The following is a 12,047-nucleotide window of genomic DNA, read 5'->3' as shown; positions in this document are numbered from 1 at the left end:
AATACTGCTTTTAAAAATAAACTGGTCTGAAGTCATTCAGCTCACTGGGCCTGCTCTTCTTAGGACTGGAAAGGAATGATGCAGGATGTCTTCCAGGGTGTGGACACGCTGCCAAGTTGCAGACTAAGGTTGAAGATTCGTTGTAATGGTTCCCCGAGCTCAGTAGCGCAGATCTTGAGAATCCGAGGGGATATTCTGTCGGGTCCTGCAGCTTTTCAGGGTCGAAGCTTCCTCAGTTCTGCCCTCACTTGATCAGCTGTAAAGTGGAGAGGAGGCTGGTTGGAGGGAAAGAAAGGAGAGGAGCTACTAGACTGCCTTGGAGGAGGAGATTGGGTCAGGGGGATGGTATGGGATAAAGGTGAGGCGAGGATGCCAGGATGGTGGAATTACTGCACCTGCTAACAAGGAAGAGGATGTACTGGGGGAAAGCACTGGGGAAGAGTAAATGTAGTAATGGTGGGTGAAGCATAATGGTTAAATCTATTGAAAAAGTTATTCAGTTCATTAGCTCTCTCTTTACTTCCTCCCTCTGTGGTTGTTGGAGTTTTGTGCCCTGTAATGGTTCTGAAACCATTCCAGACATCACCAGTTTTCCCTCAGCTTCTGCTCCACCTTCCTCCTATAGCAGTCTTTTGCCTCCCTCAGACAACGTTTCACCCCGTTTTGTGCCGCCTTTATCTTCTCTTCATCTTTAGTCCTGAAGGGCATCTTCTTCTGGTTGAGTACAGCCTTTACTCCTTGTGTTACCTATAGTTTATTATTTGGGTAACATCGAACAGTCTTGGGCAGGGGGGTTTATCACATCTACACAGAAATTAAGGTAATCTGTGAGACAGTCAGTCATCCCCTCTAGATCCTCATCATGAGCTCCCAGCAGCACATCCCAGTTTGTGATGTTGAAACAATCTCTCAGGGCCTCCTCTGCTTCAGGAGTCCATCTTCTGATGGAGCGAGTGGAGACACCGTGCCTTTGGTCCAGTGGGGTACTGAGGCTGTATGTACACCAGGTTGTGGTCTGACTTGCCTAATGGGGGAAGGGCAACAGCATTACATCCATCTTTTACACTGGTGTACAGTAAATCAATTATCCTGTTTTTCCAGGTGGGACAATTGACAATCTGGTAAAAAGTAGTCAGGGTGGAATCCAGGGTGACATGATTAAAATCTACAGATATTATGAGTGCTTCAGGATGTTGCAACTGAAGTTGTGCTGTGACACTTTGCATCTTTTGACAGACAGCAATTTATTGTGTTTGGATTATTTATCCTCCTAATACTGTATTTTCCGCACTATAAGGCGCACCTAAAAACCTTCAATTTCCTCAAAAGCCGTCAGTGCGCCTTATAAACCAGTGTGCCTTATATATGGACCAATATTGAGCCACAGCAGGTCTAGCAACTACGGTAAGCAGCCGCCGACTTCATTTTCGCCCGTAGAAGAAGCAGCGCGTGGTGCATGCTGGGATAGTTGTCAGAATGCTGGTTTGTTAATAAAGTTTGACTGATCCATCTACCTACGGACCATCTAGAATCAGGTCGTCTGCAGGTCATTTAGCACAGTGTTTTTCAACCACTGTTCCGCGGCACACTAGTGTGCCATGAGTGATCGTCAGGTGTGCCATGGAAATTATTCAAGTTCACCTACGGTACCGTATTTTTCGGACTATAAGCTGCTACTTTTTTTCTAAGCTTTGAACCATGCGGATTGGCTTTGCTGTGTATATTTTTTCAACCACCAGGGGGCTCTCTAGCAGGAAGTGAATCATTAGAAGTCAAAATTTTAAATCAAAAGAAGAACGTGCTAATTTTCAACTTGTTCAGGGGTATTTTTAAGCAGCAGGCACGATGGAGAAATGTTTTCAAACTCATATCATGCAGCTTTTAAGTTGAGGGTTGTCGATCTGGCACTACAGGAGGGAAATAGAGCCGCTGCATTTAAGYTCGGTGTGAACGAAACCATGGTTCGGCTTTGGAGACGGAGTGCTGCGTCCTTAATATATGCAGCAGATTTATTAGGACGCAGCCCTCTGCTGGGTCCTTATGGAAAACCGAGAGCAGCTTCCAGTTTTTTGTTGTTTTTTTTGTTTTGTTTTTTCAAAAAAAAAATGAAGGTGCTAGTATGGTGCGCTCTATAGTCTAAAAAATACAGTAATTGGTTTTAAAAGATTTTTTGATAATGAATTATCTGCAAATAATGCCATCTTCATGTGTCTGCTGTAGCAGTGACTAGCAGCGAAATCATGTAATTTTCTTACCACTAGGTGGCAGTAAGTACACAGCATTTTACATTACAACAAGAGAATTAGTGATGCATGAATGTTACAGGTAGCGGTGAGAGCATCGTATCTAGCAAGACAGTGATGGAAAAGACAGAGAAGCTCAGCAGTAGTTGGGTTGGAAAGAACATGGGTCCATTTCCCACAACATATCTGTGTGAAATTAGCTTCTCTAGTCTGGTTACTATAAAAACTAAAACCAGAGAGAGACTGAGAGCAGTGGAGGAAGAGCTTTGTCTTTCTTCAATTTCTGCCAGAAAATCAGCTGTTTTCATCCAAACATGCTCAGGTTTCACACCAGGTGGGTAAAATATACAGATATTGACATTTTGTACATGAAACTCTTCATATTGTAACAGTGAATATGAAGTGAAATGTTTCCCAAATATTATTGCTTCTTTCAGAATAAGAATTATTTTCTTTATTCTGGCTATAAGATGCTTGTGGATTAGTTTGTAAAACAGTTTGAAGTTTTCTACAATTTCTTTAAATTTAACCCCACAGTGTTGTTTCGCTGTTCAGGGGTATTTTTGAAGTGTTAAGTGCAATTTGAAATAAGAAATGTAAAATGTGATAAAAAAAATACATTTTTGTGTTTGATTCCTATTCAAGACATTTTGATAAGAATGACTATATATGTAATATAGGCGGCTACAGAGTATCTTTGTTTATATTTTTGGTTGGTGGTGCCTCATGATTTTCAATTATAACAATGAACCTTGGCTCAAAAAAGGTTGAAAAACACTTATTTAGCACCACGTTCTCCACGAACATGCTGTGCGCAAACGGAAAAGGGTCACCATCGTCCGGCCACGCCCCGGCCCAGTCGCGGAAGGCTCTCTTCACTGACTGGAGTTGGACTGTTTTGTTGACATTCCCGTTAGCTCAGCTCCATCCAGTGGATGCATAACGTAACTCCAGCCTCTACTGAAGCGTCTATTCTATGCGCCTTATAATGTGGTGCGCCTTATAGTGCGGAAAATACGGTATCTATTAAACTTTGCTCAATCATTAAGTCAACAATCTGAGAATTTATTCTTCACCTACTAGGCCATCGGTCAACCTCATCATTCACAGTAGTGTTGAAATCCCCTCCTAAAATTATCTTAATATCATTAAAAAAAAATTAACAAGAGCATCAATACTGGAGTTCAAAGTTTCAAACAGTCTGACATTTCCCTTAGCATTGTTGTAACCATAAATGCTACCAATAAGAAAGAAATAATTATCATATGTGATAACTGAGAATATAGTGTCCAGCTGGGTCGGCTTCGGTGAAGATGATGCCGATATAAAATTTGTGTTTCAAAGTTAATGTACCTGCTGGACAGTGAGTTCCATGGGCCATCCACAACTCTTCTCCCCACTGAGTTTTCCTAAGTTTATAGTCACCGTCAATGGAATGAGTCTCTTGAAGCAAACGAAAATCAGCACCAATATTTTTTGCAAACAAAAATAACATTTTTCTTTTAGTGATATTCCTCAGTCCTCGAGCATTAACTGAGAAGAACTTTAACATAGTAAAAAACAAACAAGTGAGTTTTAGTTGAACTTAACTGAAAACATAGAACTTTCCCTCCATATCAAGTTGAATGGGATCCGACGAAACAGTTATTCAATTTCCTTGCCGTCCACAAAAGCTCGTCCTCCTACAAAGTATGTGATCTTCTTATCCTTGCGGACTTGTTGGATTATTGGCCACAGACAGCTCAGTTTCTTGCAGTCTTCCACAGAAAGATCTTCTTTGAACGGGAGATTTCTTTGCTTCAAGTAGCAAGAATTCTTTGCCATTTTCCAGATCAAGTTGCGGAACTGCTGCGTAGAAAATTGGATGATGACATCTCAGGGTTGTGGTCTGGTTGGATGTTTTCTGCCTAGCCAATAGACTGAATCAATCACCTCCAGAAGCTTCTCTTTGTAATTTGGGATTATATTCTGACATACCTCCGCCACCTTGAGCCTTACATTTTCCATCCCTTCTTCGGGCATGCCGCAGAGCCGCAGATTCCACCGCTTCTTATCGTGTGCTAGTTCCAGCACTTTGTTTTCCAATGCCTGAATCTTTTCTTCAGCTTTGCTGACTCGGTTGATCATGCTGTGCAGTGTGCTTTTAATATCTTGTATGTCAGCGGAGAGAAAATTAAAAAAGACTTCATGTCATCGATAGATTTCCCAATAAATTTCCCTTGCTCCTCAATAGCTAGCTTTAGCACTGCTATCACGTTCTCTGCTGTGGCTTGCTCCATTTTGCCTTTCTTGGTAGACGGTGACTTTGTAGGAGTAAGTGCTAGATGAGTTATGCGATTTGTTGTAAAGGTTGAAGACATTACAAATATATCTGTTCTGACAGGAGAAGAATAAAGTTGGAGGAAAGTTCCAAACAACGTCTAAAGGCTAGCTGCCATCTTGGCTCCTTGAGGGCCTACATTCAAAGTCCACTACTAAACTATAACATTGTTTAGGAGTTTCTTGTGAGGTCATCAGGAGCCAATTTACCAATGCATCCAGTATTAATCAAATTGTTTGAACATAGTACTCAAATTGGTCCAGCTAGTACTACCCTTGAAATAGGTATGAAAACCTGAGAAGAGCAAGGCAGAGCCGTGCCGGATCTGCTAATGAAAAATGAATCTGGCCGAGTCGGACCAAGACCGTACCAGTTAGAGGCGGGCTAGTGCAGTGTTTTACTGCAGGGTAATGTTTCTTAAAGGACACTGCCTTCCATGTTTTAGATGTTTCCCTGCATGATCCCTGCCTGATTAAGCCGATTGCAATTCAGCAAACACCTGTCAATTGAAATCACCTGGGCTGGGAAACACTGCTCTAGTGGAAAAGCGCCTTATGTAGAGCAATTCTACCTCCAAGTAACATAAAATAATTGTATCCAATAATGTTGTGATAATGTCAGGTTTTTTAGTTTGTAAGCATCAAAGCATGTTCATCTTTTGTTTAACATGTTTTTGAGGGATTGACATGTCAACTTGCCCTGATGAAATGTATGTGTGTATGTCTGTGTTCTCATACTTTAGCCTTGTAGGTGCTCTCCATGTTGTCCTTGTAGATCTGGATCTGCTCTTCATTTTGCGCCCTCATGTCACCCAGGGCCTGAGTCAGTTTAAATTCATATTCTTCCTTCCGACCAGAGTCTACCTCCACCAGTCGGGTTTCATACCTGTGTCGAGTCTCCTTCACTTCCTAAAACACAGTGCAGTAGTGACTTAGTGTTAGAAGAGTTGTGATCTAGAGATTTTTTTTACAACACTGTAATGGTGCAAGTAGAGGTGAACAAGAGCACTCTATATTGTCCAGTTTGAGTGAAAGGTGGCACGCAATTTGTGCCAAGGCATGACCTCTGAATAGGGCTGTTGTAAACGAATATTTTAGTAATCGAGTAATCTATCGATTATTCTTACAATTAATCAAGTAATCGGATATCTATCGCATATCAACATCAGTCCAATTTTTCACATTTGAGCCTCCCTAACAATAACTTTTTTGTAGTTTAGAAAACTAACCTGTAACAATAATAGCTCACTTTCCAAGTTAACCTGAAGAAAAGTTGTACAAAAGTCTGAAATTATATTCAATTCAATAATAAAGAGGCAGGTTCACAAATAAGCTCATAAAAAATGTCTATACTCCAGCTTTTCGTTTATGCATTCATCTTCAGTCAATTTAATAGATGAACTCTCACCTTGCCCAGACATTTATAGTTTTTGTGTTTATGTTAGCAACAGAATTTGACACCTGTTCATCACACACAGATCTACCACCTACATGCCGTCACAATGAGCTCCGCCATCCATTTGTTGAGACCGGGATGATATGAAATAAATTTTCCGATTCGTCTGTAAAGCTACACCTACGTTAATTATCTAATGCGCAGCTGCCCACAGTGTACAGTCTATCTGCTCACCTGTATAAATACACCTGCAGCGCTCTTCCCCACTATTCGCTCAGAACCGCCACCAGGCAACAGCTCCAGGAGGAGAAAAGACTACCGTACTCCAGGCATCGCGCCAGTCCTTTTAAGGATGCTTATTAGTCCATCGAAAAACGACAAAGACCCGGACTTTATCATCAATCAATAAAATCCTCCCAGGCCGAACTTGAAAACTGGACGTTATGCTGCTAACACTTCGCTTTCGTCAACAACTCCGCGCAACGCAAGTAATAACCCGGCCAGAACACGGTGTATTAAATAATAAAATATAATTTCACAAACCTTCGAGGCAGATAAATTTCCTCAAGGAATTTTAATAATCGAGGTATTCGCATTACTCGAGGAATCGTTTCAGCCCTACCTCTGAATTTCACTAATTATCTGTCAAATTGTAGACAATGCATGCATCCAGTGGTACTCCTTGATCATAAAAGGAGTACCACCGGATTCTATTTTAAGTCCAAATCCGTTTTCAATTTATGTAAAAGGTGTCTGAAAAACCAATGACACTCTTTATTTCCATGCAAAAACTGTTACTGCTGTGCTTGGGCACCTACATTTGACCCTCAATCTCATTAAAACTGTCTAGCTTCAGCTGAGTCTTGTCCTAAAAGGTCATACTGTTTGCCAACAAGAAGAAATTTCCTAAAATCCTTCCTAAAAACATTGACAGGAATACCATTTGACTATGTTGAGATACACAAGTTGACAAGCTTTCATCTAAGTGGCATTAAAAATGTTGTAAAGCAGTTAAAGATTAAACTAGACCTTTTCTTTAGAAATATTGAGTTTTTCTTTCAGTGCTAGGAAACCTCGTTTTAATGACATTCCTGCCCTTGTTAAATTACTGTGATGTTTATATGAATGCTCCTGGTAACTATAATTTAGATTCTCAGGTGAACTGGCCATCATAATAAATTTGTAGACTCATGCACTAGCATAATTCTATCTCTAAAACTATCCTTGAATTATTCCCACTCTACTTGTCATCACACCTTTCACTTAGACGAGGGGTGAGCAACTCCAGGTGTCGAGATCTGGTGTCCTGCAACTTTTAGATGCATCTCTACTTCAACACACCAGAGAGAAATAATGAGGTCATTGGCAGGGCTCTGGAGAACTTGACTGCACTTAGGAAGTGGTTTAGCCATTTGATTGAAGCGTGTTGGACCAAAGAGGCATCTAAGAGTTGCAGGACACCAGCCCTTGAGGACTACGATTGTCCAGTGACAGGTTACACTTTCAGGACCAGCTCACCTTCTTTGATCCATTAGTACTGTCAGAATTTGGAAAATGTTTTATTCATTATTATTTATTACTCTTCTCCATCAAGATGGAACACTCTACAGCAAGATCTGAAGATTTTCACTTTGATTCCTTTAGGATAATTTAAATATAAAAGAGAAATTTTCTTATGAAACTTGCTCTTTTTAATTGTTCATTTTGTTGTATTTGTAATTTTGATGGGTTTGTCCAAATATCTCTCCCTTGTAAATGAGACCCTCATTGAGATCTCCGATATCAGTGTGACAAACTGGTATAAATAAAAGTAAAAAAATTTTTTTTAATTACTGAGTTACAACTCAGTAAACATTTTATTTTTTAATTTAATGTAGGATAAAACAAAGGGACATTTGAATTGTTTAAGTGTCATAATTACAACATCAACTCTAAATATGATTAAGAAAGTCTTCTTGAATTTAACAGCAGTGCAGCTGCACTGGTTATACCAATATATTAGTTTGAGTTGATGTTTTAATTATTATTTCCATCCATCCATTTTCTAACAACCTTCTCCTTAGTGGGGTCGGGAGGGTTGCTGGCGCCGACCTCCAGCGAACGTTCCAGGCGAGAGGCGGGGTCACCCTGGACAGGTCGCCAGTCCATTGCAGGGCAATACAAATACAGACAGGACAAACAACCATACACACACACACTCACACCTAGGGAGAATTTAGAGAGGCCAATTACCCTGACAGTCATGTTTTTGGACTATGGGAGGAAACCGGAGTACCCGGAGAAAACCCACMCATGCACAGGGAGAACATGGAGACTCCATGCAGAARGAYCCCGGGCTGGGAATCGAACCCAGAACCTTCTTGCTGTAAGGCAACAGTGCTACCAACTGCGCCACTGTGCAGCCCTTAATTATCATTTAATTATTAGTAGTAATTTAATTATTATTCAAGTCATAATATATCTAAAGGTTGTTATAACTCATAATTCAAGAGTCTTCAAAGAGTTGCTGTAGATGGTAAAGGCAGTGGACAGGAAAGAGCTTCTGTAGTGATCTGTGTTACAGCAAATTGGAAGAAGCCTCTGACTGAAGATACTCTGATACCACATTAAGAAAGTGGTCAAGGTCGTTCATCATTTCCAGAGGTTCACCTGAACGGCTCAGTTCTAGAATGAATAAATGAGTTGAACCTGACTAACCACAGATGTGCATGACAAAGCTATACAAACATGACAAGTGGCATCCTCACCTCTTCATGCATACTCTTTCGGAAGTCCATCTCTTCTGCCAAACTCTGGCAACGGTTTTCCAAGTCAATACGCATAAGTATCTCATCAGAAAGCTCCTTCTTGGCATGAGAAAGACCTGTTTCCATCTGGAAAGAAACACCGTCTGGAGTATCTGATTATATCGGAGTAAAGAAATCCACATTCAAAATATTATAGGCGTTTACCTCCTGAAGTTGTTCCTGCAGCTCAGATAGAGTATTTTCCAGTCCCCTTTTCTCAGATAGTGTAGTAGCCAGCATTGCGTCTTTGCCATTGAGCTGAGCCTCCAATTCCTTCAATCTGGCCAGGGCTGCTGCAGCATCTGTGTCCTTTTTAGTGTAGCTGGTATAGAGAGACGGGTGAAATTAGAGTGTAATTTTCCCCCCTAATGTCCATATGTGATCACAGTGCATCTGGATATCAACGAGATAATGAAATTAAAAATGTTTTGCACTCAACAGCAATAAAAATAAACAAAAAAAAGTGCAGAAACCTACTTACTGCCTTATAAGAAATGTCTTCATCATTGGGAAAGCTATGAAACCATTAACCAGGGTTTCCCCCACTGTATAAGCCAGGCTTTACTTGCAATATCAAGCAACAAACGGATTTATGTTAATAACACTCATTTTATAAATGCACATCAAATAGAATGTGCTTACTGCTACAAAAGACATTTCAAAACAACTTTCTGTAAAATTGTTCCTTTTACGATACAGTACCAATAACAATAACTATCTAAAGTTAATTACCGCGGTGAAGGTAGTTCTGAGTTGTTAATTTGCACTCAGCAGAGTAAACGGCGTTTAGCTCAAGGTTCATCCGATTCATGAATGCCAGTTTCAGCCAGCTGTTCTCCACCCTCAAACCTCAGAGGTTCACTTAGGACTGTCAACGAATTTCCTAGCCAAACACTCCTGTGGAACAAAAATAAACATGTCTTGCCTTGTGACAAACTGACACAAAAAAGTTGTAATTCATGCCATTACATGAGGCACACTCATTTCTATTCAATTTAAGTCATTTTCAATATTTCAAATTTAAAATCCAATAGACTGGAGAGATGAGGCACACATTTTTATTCTTTATCAGTGGGTAACATGACATGGAAGCTATTGAAAACCTTGTAGTTTTTTTAATATAAAATTACAGAAACAAATATACAAAAAGATTAAAATGGAGGAAAAATGAGTGTGCCTCATCTGTCCAGTCTATTAGAACAATTTCAAAATGATTTTGAGTCACTCGATAAAAGGATTTGAAAGCGGTTGAAGAAAAATATATTTTTGTAATATTAAAAATATTTAAAATGACTTGCAATGACTTGCACCCTAACCTGCAAGCGTTGGAGGGGGGAACGGTCGAGAACGGCTGGCCAAAATTAGCGTTCATGAATCGGATCACCCTTAAGCTGGACACCACTTACTCCGCGGAGCGCGAATATCCAACTTCAAACTAACTTCACTACAGTCATTTAGTAATTTAATACGCCATAGCATGAAGCTGAAGTTAGCTCCCGGATTTCAAACGGGTCAATCAAAAGTCAATCAAATCTAAACCAATTTTATCTAGGCTGAACTCGTATGATGTTCCCAGTGCAAACATCAAATCTAAGCCCAGATTCACTTGCCCGTGTAATGTTTCAAAAGTGGCTCGAAAGTTTGAGTAATGCGTTTTGTGAAGCACTTGCAGAGTTGCGTAAGTTTACACAGAATGACAGCATGAATTGAAAGCTTACTTCTGTTGAAGATGTTCATGATCGGATTTGACCTTTCCCAACTCAATCTGCAGCCAGGCCCGCTCCTTGGAGGAGTCATCCAAACTCCTCCTGGCGTCGGCTAGCTCCGTCTCATACAGTGCTTTCAGTCCACCGAGTTCACGACTCCTAGTTTCCTCTTTTTCGCTAATCTGGAGGTGAAGTACGTCATTCTCCGACTCTAAACTACGAACTTTATCGATGTAAACAGCAAGACGGTCATTGAGGTCTCTGAGCTGTTGTTTTTCCTGCAGCCTGGTTATCCTGGTCGGACTTAGCGGTGTGGCGCTGCCGCCGCATGTGCCTCTATGGGCGGTGGGAGTTGCAGTCGCCATTGTGGAGAGCGGCTAAGTCACTGTTAGCCAGAACCCAGGTAAAACAATTATGCCTTCTATAAATGTGCGTTGGGTCAGATTCAACCTCTAAATTGCCGCTTCTTTCTTTAAAGTATATGCAGTCTCCTCCTCACCGAATGAAAGGGGTTGGCTTTCTAACATGGCGGCTCGTTGAAAATGTTTACGTATCATCCTGCTGACCAATGGTCTTCTTCTTCTTCTTCTTCTTCTTCTTCTTCTTCTTCTTCTTCTTCAGGTTTTAACGGCAGCTTGCATCCATTATTGCTACATTACTGCCATCTATTGGAGCCTAATATCTATACTTCAAATTCTCAAAGATCCCAGTATTTTTTAAAAAAACGAAAAATCTTCTTTTTCCCCTCAATACTATTTAACTGATCAACCACATTCTCAAATTTCAATTCCTATTAAAACCTAATTCCGTTTTTAATAATCTTCTTTGATTTGTGTATTTTCTACAACTATTTAAACTATTTTTTTACGTTTTTTTCCTCAGTATATTAGCACAAAGAGTAGCACTTCACTGCCCCCTAGTGCATTGCCTTGCGCAGCACACACACAGCAGTTGGCTGAAGATTAATTACTATAGAACTACAACATGGTAGAACTCTCAGATACCACACATTAGGGCTGAGCTGGTATTTAGAACTACTTGCTGTTTTGGGCATTATATAGCTGGACTGTTACACGTTGGATTAATGTGGCCATTTATCCAAAGTGTAACAAAAATGAAGCTTACTGAAAATTTCAAAATAAAAGCCTTGACATTTTTCACATCAGGTATTTCCTCTTTTGTGCTTTATGTGACTGGTTTAAACAAACTACTGTTACACATTGAATTGGTGTGGTAGTTAAAATGAAGCCAACTGAAAGTTTCAAAATAAAAGTCTGCATATTCCTCTCGTGTTAGTGCACCACCTAAGGCGGTGCAATAATATTAGCCTTTTTTATGTTATTTATTTCTCAGGATAGTAGCATTTGTACAAAAGTTAGCATTTCACTGTCTTTGACTAGTGCACTAGCACTTTTACCTAAAGTTAGCTTTTASCTAATTTTCTCATTAATTAGACATGTTTAGTATACTGAATGGAGTAGTAAAATTAAAACAACATGGTCCTGTTGCTCCACATGCTACTGCCAGCATTTAAGCTAACATTAGCATATTGGCTAATTTTAGCTTATGCATCAATTTTAACATAATGAATGGTACA

The 12,047-nt window shown here is 40.1% G+C and overlaps 1 protein-coding gene across 1 annotated transcript in view; it reads right to left on the bottom strand.

Annotated features, from left to right (window-relative positions):
- lmnb1 (lamin B1) overlaps positions 1-11,012 on the bottom strand; it is a 56,510-nt gene extending 45,498 nt beyond the window's left edge. Inside the window, exons 1-4 of the mRNA XM_008423812.2 lie at positions 10,463-11,012; positions 8,910-9,066; positions 8,706-8,831; positions 5,301-5,471 (exon numbers count right to left, since the gene is read on the bottom strand). Coding sequence (XP_008422034.1) covers positions 5,301-5,471; positions 8,706-8,831; positions 8,910-9,066; positions 10,463-10,815 — 807 coding nt within the window. The 5' untranslated portion in view covers positions 10,816-11,012. The remainder of the gene's footprint in view (positions 1-5,300; positions 5,472-8,705; positions 8,832-8,909; positions 9,067-10,462) is intronic.
- Positions 11,013-12,047: the final 1,035 nt, after the last annotated feature.

Source organism: Poecilia reticulata, linkage group LG12 (genome assembly GCF_000633615.1).
Source record: "Poecilia reticulata strain Guanapo linkage group LG12, Guppy_female_1.0+MT, whole genome shotgun sequence".
Classification (NCBI taxonomy): Eukaryota; Metazoa; Chordata; class Actinopteri; order Cyprinodontiformes; family Poeciliidae; genus Poecilia; species Poecilia reticulata.
This window is presented reverse-complemented; position numbering and strand designations above follow the sequence as displayed.